The sequence below is a fragment of the Budorcas taxicolor genome, chromosome 10 (genome assembly GCF_023091745.1).
Source record: "Budorcas taxicolor isolate Tak-1 chromosome 10, Takin1.1, whole genome shotgun sequence".
NCBI classification, from domain to species: domain Eukaryota; kingdom Metazoa; phylum Chordata; class Mammalia; order Artiodactyla; family Bovidae; genus Budorcas; species Budorcas taxicolor.
Window position 1 is genome coordinate 75,158,509 of NC_068919.1, and position 21,101 is coordinate 75,179,609.

The 21,101-nt window shown below is 48.7% G+C and overlaps 1 protein-coding gene across 3 annotated transcripts in view; it reads right to left on the minus strand.

The window, feature by feature from the left end:
• Positions 1 to 21,101, minus strand: part of SPTB (spectrin beta, erythrocytic) — a 128,097-nt gene that overhangs the window by 62,813 nt on the left and 44,183 nt on the right. For 2 of the 3 annotated variants that reach the window (XM_052646290.1, XM_052646287.1), the window contains exons 1-2: positions 11,600 to 11,621; positions 9,297 to 9,495 (exon numbers count right to left, since the gene is read on the minus strand). In XM_052646290.1, coding sequence (XP_052502250.1) covers positions 9,297 to 9,444 — 148 coding nt within the window. In that variant the 5' untranslated portion in view covers positions 9,445 to 9,495; positions 11,600 to 11,621. Of the gene's footprint in view, positions 1 to 9,296; positions 9,496 to 11,599; positions 11,622 to 21,101 lie in introns of those variants that run through there. The other variant, XM_052646288.1, reaches the window with a different exon arrangement.

Below are 21,101 nucleotides of genomic sequence, written 5' to 3' on the forward strand. Positions count from 1 at the left end.
CAACGGTATAGATACCAACCCATCATAAAGCCTAGCGTGGGGCAGACTCTCAGGGACACGGCATAAATGATCCTGCTGGCACAAATTCTACTCCTCCTGTTTAGTCTGGGGAGGAAGTGTTCTTTCCACCAAACAACTTTCATCATACTGGCATTGTGAACAGCCTGGGCACAGTTCTTCTGCCCATAAGGATTTCAAAGCCAACTGGGGTTGATCCTAAGAGAAAACTTAAAGATGCTTACTACATATGCCAATGCATGTTTGAATATATACAGATTCCTTTAAATGCAAGAATAAAGCACACAAGACTGACTCTAAAAGTGAGCAAAGTTAAACACTAAGATGCTGGTTAACTAGATCTGGGTAGATTAACACAAAGGAAGACTATAAAGCCATGAAAATTATAATCTGCATATTTACAGGCATGAGAAGATATTAATAATATATTTCTCAGTGAAAAACAGTCTAAGATTATAGATGCTGTTTATATTTATACATATACATAGTCTATGTATATGTATAAATACAAAAATGTATCCATAGACATTATAATATCTATATGGGGTATTCACAAATGTCTATACTTTCTTTTAATCAGTTTTTCTAATCTTTTCTACACTAAATATATATTCTTATGTAATAAAAATGTTTAAAGCTATAAATCACTCTATTTTTAAACTATAAAAGAGGATTTTTATGTATTTTTTAATAAAATAGGGTTTTTATATACTATAGGAAAAGTTTAAATTTAAAATATTTCATGTGAACAAATGAAGAAATGAAGCCACCAGTCTTCCCTGGTGGCTCAGATGGTAAAGAATCTGCCTGCAACGTGGGAGACCTGGGTTCTATCCCTGGGTTGGGAAGATCCCCTGGAGGAGGGTATGGCAACCCACTCCAGTATTTTTGCCTGGAGAATCCCCATGAACAGAGGAGCCTGGCAGGCTACAGCCCACGGGGTCGCAAAGAATTGGACATGACTGAGCAGCTAAGCACAGCACAGCATGTGAAGAAGGCTAGTTTTGATCCAGGGCTTGAAGATGATAATACTTCCTGAATGGCAGGGAAAGAAGGAGGGGTCTCTGGTGAAAACTTGCAAACCCATATGTGTGTGTACATATGTGCGTGAAGGTGTATGCGTGCATGCTTTGGGGGTGAGGGTGAGAAGAGTTTACCAGAGCAAAGAAGTCAAAGGACAGTCTATGGAAACTGAACTTTATCCTCCAGGAAAAGAAGAGCCAGATAAAGTGATACCTCACTAGAAATTTGCTGGAGGAGAAAGATTCTAACCACCCTGCATAAATGGGATTGGACAAGGGAGAGGCTGGAGGCCAGGTAACTCGCTCAGAGGCAGCAGCAAAAGTCTGTCTGATGTGCCAAGGCCTCATTGACATGTGAACTCTGGGAATGAAATGACAGGAGATGATCTGGACAACATCCCAGGACAAGGGGCAGCTGGCCCTGGCAGGTGACAGCATTGGGAAGCTGTAAGACAGAAGTAAAAACGAGTTCAGGGTTTTGATTAAAGAGGCTCAAGAGGCTGGTGGTGAAAGGAACATGGGAAGAGATGTCTCAGATGGAGTGCCGAGGAGGAGATAATGCAGACCTGAAGGACATTCAAGTGCTGTCGCCTCAACAGCAGAGGGCTGATCTTAATAGCCTGGGATTCTAGGCTTGTCCTGGCCCTTCCTGCTGTGGGACTTCCCTTGTCTAGAAAGGGGAGGGCAATAGTTACACCTTGCCAACTTCAGAGTGGTTGAAGGGCCAGTGAGATCTGGATAAAAAGCACCTAGAACACGAAGCAGCTGTACAAACACCAAGCACCGCTGTCATGCATGCAGGTGGTGGCTGCATGGAGACAGGACACTTGCTGAGAACACGAGGCCGCAGAAGTCAAAGACAGTCCAGGATTCAGCCTCAGCCTAGCTGTTAATGAACAGAGAGAATTTCTGGAGAACCCACTGATTTACTGAAAAGGGTCAATTCCCTTCCCCCAAGCCAGGAGTCAAAGCTCCGAGGTTCAGGGTAAAGACACGTGGTCAGCCCTGCCCCAGGGAGCTTCTCCCCAGGTTCTGAGCTGGAAAGTCCTCCTGCAACATCTGATTCAAGCCCCTTATGTTACAGGTGAGGAACCCAAGGCCCAGAGAAGGAAAGTAAGTTGGCCAAGGTCACCACACTGGGGAAAATGTGATGGCAACAGGAGGACAGAAGAATTATATGGTGGGGACGAACCACTTTTCTGCTCCTGGTGGCCACCAAGCTGACTCTCCCTGCCACCTTCTCTTTCCTGGACATTTGTGGAGCCTCTCCACAACCTGTTCTCCCCATTGAGGTTAGAATGATCTTTCAAAGCTAAACGTAACCACATCACTTCTTTGTGGTGGGTTGGGATGCATGCTAACTTCCTTCATAGCTCAGCTGGTAAAGAATCCACCTGTGATGCAGGAGACTCCGGTTCAATTTCTGGGTTGGGAAGATCTGCTTGAGAAGGGATAGGCTACCCACTCCAGTATTCTTGGGCTTCCCTTGTGGCTCAGCAGGTAAAGAATAGGCCTGCCATGTGGGAGACCTGGGTTAGATCCCTGGGTTGGGATGCATGCTGATGGGTCGGGAGCAGCACCGTCTGTCTGTCAGGCCCTTTCCTGAAGGCCACAGTCTCTGTCCTGAAAGCCCACAGCTCTTCTGTTGAAAATTCTCACCCTTTGATGCTTCAACTCTGCCGGTCCTTTGCAAGCAATCCCCTCATCAAACATCACCACTATGCGTTACCTGCTGCTTCTTGCCAGGACCCTGAGGATACTCAAGGCCTTTGAAGGCCCCTGGTGACTTGGTTCTTACCTGCCCCTCTTATCTCCACTCACTCATCCCACACTCTTACTCAAACAAGCCCCCAGTCCTCCTTGGACAAACTATAAGCTGTGGATTATGTTATAAATGCACAATTCCTAGTCAGTCTTCATAGCATTTATCCTAATTTGTCATGACATACATGTCTGCATGTACAAAGACACATGTGTGGCTATTTTTTTTCAATTTTTAATTGGGAGATAATTGCTTTACAATGTTGTGTTGGTCTCTGCCATACACGAACATGAATCAGCCATAATACATGTGTCCCCTCCCTCCTGAGCCTCCCTCCCACCTCCCACTCCCATCCCACCCCTCCAGGCTGTCACAGAGCACTGGGTTGAGCTCCCTGTGACATACAGAAAATTCCCACTGAGATCTATTTTACATACGGTAATGTGTATGTTTCAAGGCTACTCTCTCATGTGTGACTATTTGATTGATTTCTTTCTCACTAGACTGTAGAATGAGACTCCCTGGTTGATCCAGTTTTCAGAGTGTGAAGGCCAAAGGGTTTGGAGTCAAAATGCTGCCTGAGACGCAGCTACCGGCCTCCCTGTCATTCTGTCTCTGTGACAAGATATAAAGGGATAATGAACAATTGCTTCAGTTGCTCTGAAAATGACACTCTTGGCACCTCTTCAGCCAAGCAGCAGGCAGGGGGGGTGCCCTGTGGGGGTAGAGGGGCGGGGGTGTTGGCTGCTCCCAGGAGCCAGAAGCACAGGCAAGGCCTGGTGTCAGGACCTGCCTTTGGGAATGAAGCTGACAGTCCACAGGAATGGCCTGCCGATGGAGGAAGCTATTAACATGGCTCACTCAGACTGCAGTCCACGGGGAGGGAACAGCATCTCATGATTCACCTCGGTCTATTAATATTTGATAAAGCATCTTCATGATGATAGATAGCAGTCACCCAGAGAAGGGGAAGAGCCGCAGTTCTGCAAAGCATTCTCAGAGAAGAACATCCCCTTTTATTGAGAGGGGATGATGGGAGAAAGTGTATGCCCTGGGCAGGAGAAAACTGCCCTGACCACACAGCACAGTCGGCACGATGGCCTCTCGCGTAGGTTGGGCTGCACAGGTAACCAGCAGGCTTCTCTGCACAGTGGTTTGTCTCAGGGGAAGGAGGGGGACTCACAATGGCTGACCTCCAAGAGAAAGCTGCTGAGCCAATTATTTTTTTTCTTCTGACAGTACATTAAAATGATGGCTGATGATTAAAGATATTTCCATGAATAGTACATTTTCCCAATATGTGGTCTCTAAATAGAACTCCATTCCACGTTTTTAAATCACAGAAGAAAACATCTTAAAAAGCTCTCACTAATGACACCATCTTTGTTCTCACAGGTAGCTTAAGAGAGACATTTGGGCTGTGCACATCTGATGGATGGCTTTTGGTCTCCAGCAGCTGCTTTTGGAAATTGTCATCTTACCAGGCTGCCAAGAAGTTGCTGAACCCTCCTGGCACAACCGTGGTGAAGCCCTGCTTTCTGAAAGAAATCATTCACCCTCTGGACACAAAGCTCTTCTCCGGCGACTGGGGCACCTGGGCTCAGCATCATCCTGGGGCAGGTGGGGAAAGGGGAGAGTGGGGGGAGGCCAAGCATCATTTTTTACCACCAAGACCAGGCAGGAATCCACAGGAGTGACTGGGGTGTCAAGGCCAGCAGGGCGGGGGGAGCACCACTGACCGCTGTGTCCGAGGACCACTCTCCCGAGGCTCTGATGGAAAGCCTACTGGCCACAGACCTTAACCTGGGGACCTGGGTTCAGTGGGTCTGAAAGACGTTCCCGGTTCCCAGCAGAGCAACTGCATGCTTCAGAGCACAGGGACACAGCCTGCAGTGCCCTGTTGCGTTCTCTGAATCATCCCTGACCAACCTCGCCATCGGCCTCACCTCATTTCCAGCAAGAAGGCAACAGAGAGAACGCGGGAAGGAGGCACGTCTCTAGTTCGAAACATCGCTTGCATTCCAAATTAGAGGCAAAATCAGAGTGGGCTACACAGTTTCGTGCACTTGGTCTTAAAAGGGAGGCTCTGAGTAGTCTGTCCCTTAGTAAATGTTCAATGGGCCAAAGAAGGGGAGGAAGGACATGTCGGTCCTCCCCTCCCCACAGCCTCCTCAGGAGGCCCCAGTCTGCTCTCTGCATCACCGCCGTCCAGATGTCTCTGCACTGAGGAGCTGGAAGTTACACAGCGGGCGGCACTTGAGAGGCGGGGAAGCTGAGCTGTGTGTGTGCGCAAGACAAGCAGGGGACGTGGCGAGGATAAGGCACAGGGTTTCTCTTCTCAGGGCACCTTTCTGTTGCTTTCCTCCACTCCTACCCCCCTAGCTGGGTCACATCTGCCCTGAGCCAGCGCCCTCACCCAAATCTTGGGGGTACACAATTGAGAGCAAGGCTGTGTGCAGGGAAGAGGCCTCCTCTGGGCGTTCGGGCCAGAAAATCCCCACAGCCTGCAGTCCCTCATCCAGACTGGCAAGTGCTTACCCGGTGGCGCCCAGGATGAAGGACAGCAGATGGGGTGAGACACAAAGGGGGAGATGCAAAGGCTGGAAGTCTTGGAGGGATGGGAAGGTGGGCCCTCCAGCTGCCTTCCTTCCTCCAGTCTTTCAAGGCAAGTCCCACAAGCAGGCAGGTGCCAGAGGCAGGCATCAAAGCAGAGGACGGCCTCCTGTTCGGGAAGAAGCCTCAGGACTCACCCGCCACTGAACCTCAAGAAGCGCTGCCAGCTTTAGAGGCCAACACTGAGAGCAGCATTTGCCCGGGGACCTACCAGGCTTCCAATCCTCCCCTTGCATCGCCAAGGTCAAATCCATCCCCATCCAGGAGACTCCCCCTTTGCTTTAGTCAGGCTGATCCAGTTTCAAATGCAGCGTAATTCATTCTGGAGAGAAGTCAGGTATCTGTATACCAAGGTGGAGGTTTCCAGGCAGAGTAACCAGATGGCTTGTTTATTTTGACTCCAGGAGGAAGAGCTGGGAATGATTTGAAAGGCAGGAGAGAGACTGTCTCCTCTGGAGCTCAGAGGTAGGTGACTTAGGAGGCAGAATAGACAGAGTCCACTTAACCAGATGCAAGTCTTCTAACCACGGGTCACTAAGTAGAGAGGGACCAGGAGGCACTGCCACACTAAGAAGGGCATCTAAGAAGGCCCTGTCATCCTTGGTTTACCGGGTCTTCCCATCACCCAGCTAATGGCAGAGATACACCTGGGATCCAGACTGGATGCCTAGGAAGAAAGTGCTACACAGCAGGGGGCTTTGTCCCCATGGCCCCTGGGTCCCTGGGGACAAAGCCAAGAGCTCCAGGCACAAGCATTAGCCTAATTTTACTGGTTCCTGGCTCCTTTTCAGACACAGCCCTTCTAAGACAAAGCAGGGTGGTGGTTAAGAGGGAAGAAAATGACCCCAGAATGGCCAAGGTAACTGGGACATTGTCTGGACTGATGATCGCAAATATTTGAAGTTGGGAGAAGACAAGGGACAGAAAGGTACTATTAATATTCCTGGGAGTTCCCTGGCAGCCCAGTGGTTAGGACTCTGCATGTTCACTGTCGAGGGCCTGGGTTCAATCCTTGGTCGGGGAAATAAGATCCCACAAGCCGCTGGGCTGGAAAAAAAAATACTGTTCCCAAATAGATTTCCTGTAAATACTAACATTCATCAAGGGATTTAATTAATAAAAAACTTTCATAAGCCTTATCTTACTTGATCTTCACAACAACCTTGGCAAAATACTACGGTCTTCATTTTGTAAAACAGGAGACTGAACTGTCCTCCAAGGTGGTAGCCTCAACGGTGGAACCAGGACCAGAATCTGGGTCTTGTGACATTTTCCTCCTCACTCCAGGACCTTCAATTTCAGATGGAAAAGGCCAGGCCAACCTCCCCAGCCCTGCCACGTGTACCTATGAAGCAGATCACCACCATCTTAAAAGAAAAACAGGGCTGCATGCCTTCCTTCCAATAATACACCTAGGAGTGAGGAGCGGCCATGGAGAATGCAGAAATGGTGCAGACCAAAGGTAGCTTCAGCTCCCTCAGCCTCTTTGGAGAGGCTGACGGCTGCCTGGACTGCCAGGGGAGCCCCAAAGATGGCACTGAAGAGAAAAACATCAAGAAGTTAAAAGCAGTAGAGATCTGGGTGCAGGAGGCTATTGCTCCCTGCTTCTGCTCCGCCCACCCACCAGAATAGTCAGTTTGGCCACTCTGCCTCGGACCTTCTCAAAGCTTTAGCTTCTCCCACAGATCACTCAGAGTGGACTCTCAGGAGAGGAAAGTCAGTAAACTGGTTAGGGTTTTATTTGTTTTAAAAAAAACCCTGAATAGACTCCAAACTTGGGTGTGTACTTGCTAGCCAGATGTTCTAAACGGCTAAGATCCAGGCATGTAACTCTATGCTCTGTGGTTCTGCTCCTCCTGGGGGGCTTTCAGATGCTATGATAGAGGAGATGTACACTTGCAGTGAGGGATACAAGGCTGAAGGACGCTCTTTCCCAATCAACCAGCTCAACTTACTTCCACCAGTTTCCCAGGCTGCGCATCAATCAGACCAGGCTGCCACACATATCAGCCAACTGGACCAGCTCTAAACCCATTGTCCTGTGAGCCACACACACCCTCCAGTCCCCAGCCCAAGGACCACCTCTTCCACAAACAAGTCCCTGATTCTCCCTGTGTCTCCCGCTTTGTTCTCTCATTGCTATTTAATTATGTGTCTTTCCCATAGTTCTTCTCTAATTTTATTCTTGCTAAATAATTATGAACATCATTTATTTCCCTAATAGATCATAAACTCCTCAGAGACAGATACTATGTTGAATCCAATTCTGTGCTCCCCCTTATCCACGTTCATGTCTGGGTAGAGGTTCAGCTTTGCACACAGTAGGAATATGACTGATAATTGTTAAAATGGAATTTACCCTGGTTTCTTCAAAAACAGGCTATCTGTGAAACACAAAAGACAGCCCCACCCCTCAGGCTGCCCTTTGACAAACTTTTACGGAGTATGGTACCCTCTCCCCGCAGGTGTATCTCAGGGTCACGGCAGCCAGACCTAGCCAGCACAAGACACAGAGAAAGTCAAACCAGACTGGCAAAGGCAAGGGCTTCAAGCCTGGTTATTTAAAGAGGTTAAAATTACATAAGCAAAAGCAAGGGACTGGTGCTGTTATACATCCCCAAGGAAAACCAAGGAAGGATTTTGTGGGGTCAGGGGTGGCGAGGAGGAAATGAGGGAAGAAGAAAGGGAGTTTCCTGCAAAGAGCAAGGACCAAACGGGTGATGGCTGAGACCTGAAAGGATTCCCCACCACCACAAGGAGCGAGACACAGCATCCCTTTTGCAGGGATGGGAGGCCTGGACACTCCTGAGATGAGGGGTCATCATGATCTCAGAGAGGCCCTGCTCACGCCTCCAGGTGCTGGAGAACTGGGCACCAGGGAGCAGAATGCGGGGAGGGGAGGTGGAAGAGAACCACCAGCAACCTCAGAGAGGGCCTTGAGCACTGGCGGAGGGAGAACCACCCCAGAGAGTGCTTATGGGAAAGGCTGTGCCCTTCATACCAGGCGGAAGATGGAACCACCACCGACAGGGAAACAAGTCTGATCTGGGCCAGTCACTGATGGAGCAGGTGAAGGAATCCACCCCTTTCCTGGGATAAAGCCACACACACGCCCCCACCACAGGACCTAAGCTTTCTTTATTGGTTGAGGACTTAGGGTCAGAACACAGCTACCCTGGGACAGGTTCCAGGGAGGCAATGGTCATAGTGATTGGTGAGGGGAAAAATTCTCAAGAATCAGATCTCAGTCAGCAGGGGAAAGAGAAGCCATTTCTACTAGAGATTTGAAGATCTCTCTCTCCCTCTCCCCACCCCCCCCTTACACACAAACACATCTATTATGAACCTGCTAAGTAAAAATCTAATTCCAGTTTAAGTATAAGAGGTTTAGTCCAGAAAATCCTCCTCTCTGAGGCAGTGTGGGGAAGATCTTATCTGTTCTCCATTTCCTATCAAATCGCCCTTTTTCCTTTTGGGGCCACAGAGATGATGAGAATTCCCCTATCCAGGACCAGGCAGGAGATCGAGGTACAGAATGAGGCCCACGCCCCTCTGCCCGGCTGACCCACCCCTCACAGGCTCTTTCGCCCAGACCTCCTCTTTACTTCTGACTGCAGCCACAGGTCATTCAGGGCAGAGGACAGGGCCCACCTGGCACCACTTTCCGCCTGGAAGAAAGCTGAGGACACGTGGGAGGAGAGACTGCCTACCCTGTGCTCACTCCCAAGGGGCCCTGGCCTCTGAGCCACGTGGCCACATCTCCATCGCCTCCCTGCCAGGGCTCACACCAACACACCCAGGGGATTCATCACAGGCGGGAGGGCAGTGAACCTTGGGATTAGGAGAGTGGCTGTCCTAACCCCCACGGCCCCAAAGAGTACCTGCCAAGGCCTTGATCCGGGACCTCTCAAAGAGCCTGGCTGAGCTGTTGTCATTATCCAGCTCATCATCCGGGCCGTCCCAGCGGGCATTGATCCGGCTGTACGGTGGCTGGTTGCCCACGTTTTCAAACTCCGTGGCTGATGTCATGTCAGCAGGCTGTCCGCAGCTACGCCTGCCTCAGTCTTCATGGAAGGGTCCCTGGTGGGGGACAGTAACACAGTCAGAGGGTTAGCGCCCAGCCCCTTGGACTTTGTCTCAGGGAAACTTATTTGGAGCGGCTGGTAGGAGCAGATCCTTATGGGAGCGGCACATGGTGCCCTGTGCCTGGCCACAGCTGACCAGGGGTCACTGGGTCACCCGGCAGAAAATACAGCAGCAGCAGCAGCAGCCCCAACAACAGTAACGGGGACAGTGCCAGCGGGGACAGAGGGCTGCAGGCGGCAAGGGTCAGGACAGCCAGCAGGTGGGGATGTTGGGCGCAGCAAGCCTGCTTCCTCCAAACCCGCTGCTACGGCCACAGAGGTGGGTGGCTCTTCTGGGAGCCAGAGGCTGGCAGGGACGAACTGGGCAGAGCAGCGCTACCCTATGACCTGGGGACCCAACCTGGAGGGGAGGTGGGGACAGGGCAGGAGAGGGAGAAGCTGGGAGCTGGTGGAGTCTGACTCAAACGTGAACCAGTAGGGAGAGAGGCAAGCATGAGCTTTGAGATGCCACTGGTGCCGCCAACCTGGAAGCTGCACTGGGGAATGTTAACTCCTCCCAGAGGCTCCCAAGAACCCTCTGAGTTCTTGGCCTGCAGCCAACAGTCAGAAAGCTGGCTCTTGCTTTTGCCTTCTCTGAAGTGTGCCCAGGTGCTTGGACAAGCTCTCTGGTTGCATCTCAGGACAGACCACGGAGCCAGATCAGCCTGCTGTCCCTTCGAGGCCGTCAGCATGATGGTGGGGTGTGGTGGCGAGGGGATCCCACAGACGACAGAGCTGTGTGTGCTCATCCGTGCTGTGCACACGGGCGGCAGGAGCACTGGGTCCCTACTCACCTGTCATGTGTCACGCTTATGCTTTCATTCATAATTAATTCACATATGCGCCAAGTCCCTACGAGGCGGCGGATGCTATGCCAGGCATAGCACCTTATGAGTGAGACAGAAGGGCCCTGTCCTCATGCAGCTTATAACCTGGCAGCAAGCGGGATGATTAAAGAAGCAAGTACAGTAAGGTGTGATGCTTTGGCACAATTGGGAAAGAAGGGTAGTGTGAGGGACGCATGCTGGATGCTGGGTGTCAGGGGAAAGAGAGTTTAAGCGGGTTCCTAGAGGGAGCTTGGAGGCATCCTGTAAAGGGGAGATGAAAAGGAAGGAGTCCAGAAAAAAGGAATGAAGAGCAGGTGCAAAGTTCTGATGGTGAGAAAGGGTGTGGCAACATTTAGCAATCTTATGATGTAGCTGGAGGATGAGGGTAAGGTCAGGGAGAAAAGGTCAGGGAGAAGGAGGCTAGAGCAGCCAGGCTGGGACCTGATGTCCTGGGCTTTTGAAGCAAGACGGGCTTCCATTCAGTCTTAACGGCCTAACCTGTACCTGTCCTTCAGTCATCCCCCCAGGGAGCTTAAGAGACTCCAAGATCAAGTCTGTAAAAGAGAACAGGGAGCCCAGAGCCTTCCTATCCAAGAGGACAAAAGGGGGGAGGGGGTGGGGAGGCTGTGAGGCAGACAAATGACAAGTGTTGACAACTAGTGAGCTGTGAGGTAAGCCACTCCCTCCAGGAGTGTGTGTGCACACACACAGTCATCCAACACACACAGCCACCCAAGCAGACGCGTGCCTGAGGAAGAAATGAAGCAAGCTAACGAGCCTAAGCATCACTGCAGCACCAGGGCCCTTGTTTTTCAGACAGAATCCCTTCAAGCTCTCTTTCCCTCACCTGACTAATCAATCCCACCACATCCCTTCGAGGTAAGACTGGAGCCGGAGTTATCCACCGTAATTGCGCAAGGGAGGAAACCAGGGCCTGCTAAATGAGGCTTCCCCAAGGTCATCTAAGGAATGACGGCTGTTGGCTGGGAAGGAGGCCAGGCTGGGAAGGGGCTGCTGTACCCCCTTCGAGTGGGCAGGTGGATTTTAAAGAAGCAGGTGAGGAAAGAACATGGCCCAGGGGGCCAGAGGGCACTCCTCAGCTTCCAGAGCTTGCCAAGGTGTTTGCTACTGGGGGAGGGAAGGGTAAAGATGGGGAAGTCAGCCATCACCCCACCAGGTCCGCCCTGTGATTCCAGACCTGGGACCCAGAACACCCTCATCCCCTCTGACAACCTGTTATCTCCCACAGTCAGGTGTGCTGCTTCCGAGGCTGAGATGTCCCACTCAGCTGGCAGGCAGAGGTTGGTGGGAGGGACCCCCCCTTAAGGGACCTCACCAGCGGCTCAGAGCTGTGAGCGGGGCGGGACCAACAGGCTGATCGGCTGAGCTGAGCTGAGCTGCCAGATGCACGCGGGGAGATGAGATCAGATCCTGCATGCAGGAGGTAACCGGACCCTGGCTCTCCTTCTCATCTAGGGCTATTTTTAAGAGTGGATGAGCTGAGCAAGGCCCAGGCCAGCCGCAGAGCCTGGGGAGTGAGATTACCTTTGCAGCGGCTCCGTAAATAAGTCTGCCCCAGAAAGATGAGCCTGAGCGGGCAGACCAGCAGGCCAGGCGTTCAAGACAAGATTGATGGCCCTGGGTGCAGAGGAGCAGCCACTCGACAGCCATTCATCCTGCTTAAACCCGCCCTGCCTCCTGCGACTGGAGCTCAGAGGAGGTAGCAGCCAGGCAGTGGCTCTGCCGGGAACGTGAAAAAACACATGTGCGTGTCTAAACACACAACTCAAGGTGTTTTTTCTTTTTTCTTTAGAAGGGTCAGGTCCCCAAAGGCAAACACCAAGGAAAGAGACTCAGAAACTAAAGAAAGGCCCTCTTCCTCTGGCTCCCCAGCCTTTCCCACCCCAGTGGCCTGCCCAGATGGCATCCCACCAGGGCCAAGGGAGTAGGGGTGGGCTGCTGTGCTCAGTGGCAAGGGGAGAATCGGGTGTGAGAGGCAGGAGAAGAAAATAAGAAAAAAGGAAAGCTACGGATGGTGATGCCAGGAAAACAAAGCAAAACTTGCCTAAAAACAAATTCAACCCTTGCAAGGCCTAGCAATAAAGAAACCACTGTGATTGAAAATAATAGCATATGCTGGGGACACATGGTGGGAACACCTAACCAAATGTGGGGCCATGAAAATGACATTTAAATTGGTATTGGAGGGGAAGCTGGAGCTGAGGCGATTCAGTCATGTTTTTAGGGATATAAGTAATCTCTGCAGTCAGACTGGCCCTCCATGAGTATGTTAGTTACTCAGTTGTGTCCAACTCTTTGTGACCCCATGGACTGTGGCTCACCAGGCTCCTCTGTCCATGGAATTCTCCAGACAAGAATAGTGGAGTAGATAGCCATTGCCTTCTCCAGAGGATCTTCCTGACCCAGGGACTGAACCTGGGTCTTTCACACTTCAGGCAGATTCTTAACCATCTGAGCCCTAAGTATGGCGGACAGCAATTAAATGGCTAAAAACAGGCCCCAAACTGCACCTCACTTCCCTGCCAGCAAATCCAGGAAAAAAAATATAAGAAGTAGTTCCATGTCCATTTACTCCCTAGTTTACTCTGAAGCCCCCTAGAAGTCCTTCTCATGACCCACCACCAGGGCCTCGTCAGAGTGTAGGTGGGTCTTCTCTGGTCTGTGTCCAGGAGAACCTGCCTTCCCTGTCCATCTACCGGCCTGACAAGCAGCTGAGCAAGTCTGTCTCCAAAACCACAATCTGAGGCTCAGCCTCACCTGGTAGGCTTCTGTCACCCCATGACTCCAGGATACACTTTGAGTGGGATGGGTTGGGTTGCTAGAAAACTTGCCCACAGCTCTGTACTGAAAAGCTCATGCGCTTACACAGCACACTCACTTGCATAACGAGCGCCTGCCTGGGAAATGGATTTCACAATATCACTGATGCAACCCACAGCTCCACCCTTTTCTGGTGTGCCTAGGGACCATCTGCTTTTGAGATCAGGTGTTAGGCCTCGGAATTTCAACCGCGTGTGCTACGTCCTGTTAATCCCCGGGGGTGGGTAGGAACCCAGGAAGTGGCTGTCAAGGTATCTGAGCAGAAGAGGATAGATGCTTTTTCCTTCCTCTCTGCACCCCATCTCCTCTTCCCTGGACCACACAAATGTGAGCAGTAACAAAGCCCAGGAGTGAGAAATGGAAGAAATACAGGCTGGCGCTATTTCCTTAGCAGGGTCACGGGTACAGGCTATTACAATAGCTTAAATACAGTCTTCCATAAGCAGAGATCTTAGAGTCTCTCTTTGTCTTTAGCTATAAGATTTGACCCCTTACTTGCTTCCTATTTTGTCCTGCCCCTTTATGCTACCTCTAGTCTGCTTTTAATGTGTTTTGGTACCATGCCAACCCAGGTCAGAAGATTAAATCCTAAAATTTCCCTGGAACCTTCCTGCCAATGCTTTTTACCAAAACAGAACATTCCTCTACTCCCTTTGATCGTAATCTCACTGCATATTCACAGACACCTTGAAGAATAAATACATAAAAACTCACTAAAACAGCATGAGAACCAGTGAGACACCCAGTGCAGAGTACTCGAAATCTATCTCCACCCCCACCCGCCTCCCCATCCCCCAGCTCCAGTCTGGCACCTTCGTGTGTCTAGCAGACGTCTCCACCTAGAAATTACGGCTCAGTCTCAGTATGGCTGGGGCTGAGCCCAAGGCTCCCAGCACAGCAGAGCAGGGGAGTTTTGGGACCATGGGGTGACAGTGAGGCCCAGACAAGCGTACCACCTGTGGATAACCATTCCTGCATCTGGACATCACCAGCTGTGCCTGGGCCAAGCCACTGCCTCTCCTTAAAGCATGCTCTGCTTTCCCACATTCCACAGCTCCCATCCCAACCCAGCCTGGCTGCCAGTTCATCATTAGCAGGGTATGGTTTGGGGGTTCTTAAAGTCTCAAGATTTCTCTCCATGGTGGCCACCATCGAGGATATCCATCCATCTGCAACATCCTGGCCATTCTGGTTTACTACTGTTTGGTAACGCTTTGCCCAGACCCTTCTGCTCCCGTTTCTATCAACAGGCAGGGACTTCAGGCCCACATGTCACAACTTGCCCGTCTTCATCATGGAAAAATCTCCTACTAAGAACTGGCTTCAGTCATGCTGCAGCTGCTTGGATGGGGGAGGAGGGGTGGGATCCTGGCCCCAACAGTTCTTACAGGGATTTGATTGGGGAACAGGTGCTGCCCAGCTCTGATACAGGGATTGGGCCATCAACCCTGTATCTTACCACCACCTATCAGCACCTCACATCCAACACAGAGGCAAATGTCTACTGGGAATGATTAAAGGCAAGGGGAGAGGTGATCTTAATATACATTAAAAAAAAACAACAAACAACTTTTAGTTGTGGCATGTGGGATCTAGTTCCACCACCAGAGATTGAACTAGGGTCCTCTGCATTGGGAATGCAGGGTCTTTACCACTGGGCCACCAGGGAAGTCCCTACGTGGTTTGTAAAGATTATCTTCTATTCTGATTCTTGGGCTTAATATCTACATTTACAGAAAGCTATTATAACCCTGTCCTACTTCTTCTCTCTCCCAACTCACTTCTTTCAAGATAGCCACTGGCCTCCTTCCTGCAAATAAGCAAATTCTATAGTCATCAAATTAAAAACCTGAATGCCCAATTTCTGTTCTTCCATGAAGACTTTTCTAGTTACCTCTCTCTTCTCTGATGAAAACTGCACAGGGAGGTACTATGGTCTCAATATTTGAAGTAGTAAAGAATAGATTAAAATACCTACAGACTGGGAGAAAATATTTGCAAATGATGCAACCAACAAGGCCTTAATGTTCAAAATGCATAAAAAGCTCATACAATTCAACAATAAAAACAAACACCCAATCAAAAAATGGGCAAAAGACCTAAACAGACATTTCTCCCAAGAAGACATTCAGATGGTAAACAGGCACATGAAAAGATGCTCAACATTACTAATTATTAGAGAAATGCAAATCAAAACTACAGTGAGGTACCACCTCACACCAGTCAGAATGGCCATCATTAAACAGTCTGCAAATTGTTAATGTTAGAGAGGCTGTGGAGAAAAGGGAGGCCTCTTACCCTGCTGTTGGGAATGTAAAAACTTAGAAAACTAAAAATAGAGTTGCTATATGATCCAGCAATCCCACTCCTGGGCATATATCCTGACAAAACTATTCAAAAAGACACAGGCACTCCTATGTTCATAGCAGCACTATTCACAACAGCTAAGACATGGAAATAACCTAAATGTCCATTGATAGGCAATGGATAAAGATGAGGTGGTATATATATACAATGGAATACTGCTGAGCTACCAAACAGAATGAAATAATGCCACTTGTATTAACAGCAACATGGATAAACCTAGAGATTATCATACTATAAGTCAGAAAGAGAAAGACAAAAACAATATGATAACACTTATACATGGAATCTGAAATATGACATAAATGAACTTATCTGCAAAAAAGACACAGACTCACAGACATGAAGAACAGATTGTGGTTTCTAAGGGAGAGGGGAGTAAGGGAGGGATGGACTGTGAGTTTGGGATTATCAATGGAAACTATTATATATAAAATGGATAAACAACAAGGTCCTACTGATTTAGCACAGGGAACTATATTCAATATCCTGTGATAAACTACAATGGAAAAGAATATGAAAAAGAATGTATACTTGTGTAAAACAGGATCACTTTACTGTATAGCAGAAATTAACATATTGTAAATCAACTATACTTCAATAATATAAATTTTAAAAGAATAGGTTGAAATAATTGCGAAGAGCTGACTCATTGGAAAAGACCCTGATGCTGGCAAAGATTGAGGCCAAGAGGAGAAGAGGGCAGCAGAGGATGAGATGATTGGATGGCATCACTAACTCAATGGACATGAGTTTGAGCAAACTCAGGGAGTCAGTGAAGGACAGGGAAGCCTGGTGTGTTGCAGTCCATGGGGTCACAAAGAGTTGGACATGTCTTAGTGACTGAACAACAATAGTTGAGATATTTCTCATAAAACAATTGATTTGGAAAAGATAAGGAAAAATGAAACTATTAAATAACAGGTTGATGGAGAATTATACAAGATCACATTTCTAACACCTGAATTCAGTGATGAGTTTTAGTGTCATTAAGAATAAGACAATAAGATACTGTGCCTCCAGATATGAGGCATTATGAAGAGTATCATGGCCTATGACATTCTTACCAAAAAAGTTAAATCTCAATCTGATCAAGTCTGTAGAACTAGTTTTCCATTTACAGGAATTATACGTTGAAGAGACAAGTTAAATGACAACATGAGGAAACAAAGAGACAGATCCAGGAGGTGGGTCATTTTGCAGACAACTGGCTCCACTTCTTCAACAAGTCAATGGCGTTAAAACAGACTGTAAAAGAGGCAGAGGGTGGGGACTGCTGTATATCAAAAGGGGCTCAGGAGATGCAACAGTGAATGGATCGCATACTTTGGGACTTGAATCAACACCAAAACACACCCAAACACGTTTTTAGACAACCAGGGGTATCTGAATTGTGGACTGAATAGTGGATGATAACCAGGAATTATATAGTCAATTGTGTTAGGTGTGATCATGACAGTAAGGTTATGTTACTAGAGCCCTAGTGCCCAGCCCAGTCTGGCTTCTTCCTCCTGCTCCAAGCTCATTCCCCAACCCAGCCCCCCACCACTTCCTGCATCCTGCAAGACTCCTTTCAGCTCTTCTCAACTGTCACTCCCCCAGCTCTGGCTCTTGTGGACACCATGTCCTCAGCTTGGGACATTTTCTGGAGCATTTTGCATGTCTGGCTCTTCCTCTTTTCTCAGGCCTCCTCTTAGGGAATATTCCCATGTTGAAGTCCTCCCCCAGCACGCCATAGAGACTAAGTCCTTTGTCATCCCCAGTCTGGGCCCTTCGCTTGACCCCTTCGCAGCCCTTACCATAACTGCGATCACTCATGCATTTGTCAGTCTACCTTCGTTTTTTTTGCCTCTCCCTGCCTAGACTATCGGAGGAGGCAACGGCAGCCCACTCCAGCACTCTTGCCTGGAGAAACCCATGGACGGAGGAGCCTGGGGGGCTGCAGTCCATGGGGACGCGAAGAGTCGGACACGACTGAGCGACTTCACTTTCACTTTTCACTTTCATGCATTGGAGAAGGAAATGGCAACCCACTCCAGTGTTCTTGCCTGGAGAATCCTGTGGACAGAGGAGCCTGGTGGGCTGCTGTCCATAGGGTCGCACAGAGTCAGACATGACTGAAGTGACTTAGCATGCCTAGACTATAGGTTCCTTGCAGGCAGCAGCCAAGCCTGTCTCATCCATTATGCTATTGCAGTGCCCAGCACTGTGCTCGGCACATAGAGGTGCTCAGTGAATATTCTGCTCCTCCTCAAGATGTAAGCTCAAACTCTAGATCCACTATCCCACCTTATTCCCGATCCATTCACTGCGCATTCACACAGCCCACTTACGTGCATTGAGCACTTACTCAATATTGATTCATCATCATAGCCAGTCATTAAGCCTCTGTAAAGTGTCTTTTATCCCTCATACCTTTATGTTCTAAAGCTTCCATTTCACTCCAGGCCCTTACCATTACCCACCAGGACATGGGTAATGGTCCAAATTTGTCTGCACTCAACCTCTTCGATCCATCCTGCACAGCCCTCCTCACAATGACTCGCCTCTGTTCCATAGTTTTCAGCAACTCTCTGACGCACATGCTAACCCGGAGTTCTATGCCTTTTGGTGTTGAGCGCATACGCTCTCTTATGCTAACTCTGCTCCAACGAAGAGGGTCCACGTGTCCTGCACTCCCACCTTTGTGTCATGTGTTTCTACAACTTTATTTGTGGAGCAACCCATATGCTGAAATTCAGGCATCTTTCCTCTCTCCTGGCAATTTAAAACAAATACTATTTTTACACATTTAGAAACACAATGTAGCATTTTCCTAGAAGCTGAGGGAGGTCACCTTTCCCCTTCTATTCAGCTCCATGGATCCCACACTGCTTCTATGACCACCAGGTGCAGGGGGCAGCCGGGTGGGCTCAGGGAAAGCTGCTGCTGGTCTGTGTGCTGACTCCTCCTCAGTTCCACTCCCTCCCCCAGTCTCATGTTTAATCCCTGGTGAGGCCAGATCCTCATCATCTTTTCTTCTAGCCATCCTTCCCATCCTGGGAGTAAGATGAGTCTTTAGTTTTTTCTTCCTTCCATCTTCATTTTAACACGTTTAAGTCTTTCTCATCTTAAATAAAACTCCTCCTTGTCATCCTTTCATTTCTCCCTTTCAAAGTCAAATTTCTTGACAAAGTTGCCAAGAATAAGAACAGGTGATTTACAAAAGAGGAAATCCAGGAGGCTAAGACCCTAAAAAGAGATACTCAAGTTCATTAGCTAGCAAGAAATGCTGATTAAAATAAGGAGACACCAGAAGCAAACATTATCAAACTGGATAACATGAGGTGGTGATGTGCAGAGCAGGCACCTTGTATATTGATTGCTGGTGGGAGTATGGACTGGTCCAGCCATTCTAGAAGCTAGTGTGTAGTTCTCAGTCAGGTTACATATCTACAACCCTGTTCCTGGGCATACAGACTGAAGAAATTCTCACACAGGTCAAGAAAGAGTACATATGAAGAGAAGTTCACCACAGCATTGACTGTGTGGCGGGGAGGCGAAGACAAATGGTGTGTCCATCACTTGGGGATGGACAGTAAAATGGAATGAATGTACACATGGAGGATCTTAAAAAATAGTGGATAAAATAAACAGAATGAGATTTATAGCACACCACTGACATAACTTCAAAGTGTTAGTCGCTCAGTCGTGTCCGACTCTTTGCAAGCCCATGGACTGTAGCCCACCAGTCCATGGAATTCTCCAGGCAAGAATACTGGAGTGGGTAGCCATTCCCTTCTGCAGGGGATCTTCCCCACCCAAGGATCAAACCCAGGTCTCCTGTATTGCAGGAGGATTCTTTACCAGCTGAGCCACCAGGGAAGCCATTCAAACAAAAGGAAAACTTAAATACATGAAAATGGTTGCCTCTAGATGGAGTTAGGGAAATGGGGACGAAAGAAACCAACCAACCAACCAGGAGAGGTACCTTGACTAGAAAATGAGGACGATGAACTGAGAAGTATGATGAAGTCTCTGCTTCTAAAGTTAAAATAGATACAGTGTATTTATCTATAATATATTCATGAGAACCTCCTCATGCCATACCTAACTCACTCCTTATTGCACTGAAAGCTGGTTTCCCCCATCAGTTCTTGAAGCTATTCCTGAAGCTATTCATGGACACCTCCCTTCCTAGTTCCTTAAAACAACAGATGCTTTTCAGGCCTTTATCTTGACTTCTCAGGAGGCTTAGGCTCTTTTGGTGGTCCCCAAGTTTCCTGAGATCACCTCCTTTGTCTTCCAGGACTTGTTCCTCCTTCTCTCTTAACTGTCTGAACCTTTGTCCTTGGCTTGCTCTGTGGGCTTCTTTTCCCCTACTGTCCCTTGAATGGCGATGTTCCCCAGAGCTCTATCCTGGGGCCACTCCACTCTTGGTCTGTCTACACACTCTTCTTAGACTATCTCCTGCACCTCTATGACCTAAATGATCTCATGCAAATGGCTTCCAAGTCTGTCTCAACTCCCATCTATCACCTTCAACTGACTTCTGAACATCCACCTGAAGGACCACAGGCCACTCATACTCAACATTATCCCCAGTTGAATCTATCACCATTGGTCCTTATAGCCATGGTCCCAGTCCATCAATATCCCAATGGCCCAAACTCAAACCTGGGGTGATAAGACCCAGCATCTTATCAACTAAGGCCCTCAGTGTCTCTCAAATCTCCATTCTTCTCTGTCTCTACTGTGCCCCTCACTTCTCACCACCGCCATCTCAAGTCTCGTGGCTTCCTGATGAGTTCTTTGTACCCACGTTTGCTCTTTTGCCTACCATCCCGACCCATCTTCTACCTTGTGGTCAGAAAGATCTTCTCGGAATATAAATATGATGTCACTTCCATACTTTAATAGTTTCTCTCTAAGAAGGAAGTTTAAAACCCATAGTTTAAGTTATAGTCAAAGCCCTTTGTGATTTATCCCCTGCCTGAACACTATTCTATCCAACCCTCCCTACTTCCGCAATCCTACTTTCCAGTCACAACAAACTCGATTCAGGTCCCCAGCTCTCTATCTCTCTCTATATCTATCTATCTATCTATCTTGTTGCATATACTTTTCCCTAAGCCTGAAACAGTGGCTCACTGGTAAAGGATCTGCCTGCCATTGCAGGAGACTCAGGAGACAGAGGTTCAATCCCTAGGTTGCGAAGGGCCCCTAGAGAAGGGAACAGCAACCCACTCCAGTATTCTTGCCTGGGAAATCCCATGGAGGGAGGAGCCTGGAGGGCTACTGTCCATAGGGTCACAAATAGTTGGACATGACTGACCACGCACCCATGTATACACATAAGCCTGAAACACATTCCTCTTTTTCATAGTAATTTCTTATCTGTTTGAACTCATCTCAGCCTCACTTCTGTTGAGAAAGCTCCCCATCTCCACGCATGTCCCCTGCAGTGGCAGTAGGTGGGGGCACGTCTTCCAGGCTCCCCTCACTGTCATCAGAGCACTTTCCATGGCCTAGGAGAATAATCTATTTTTCT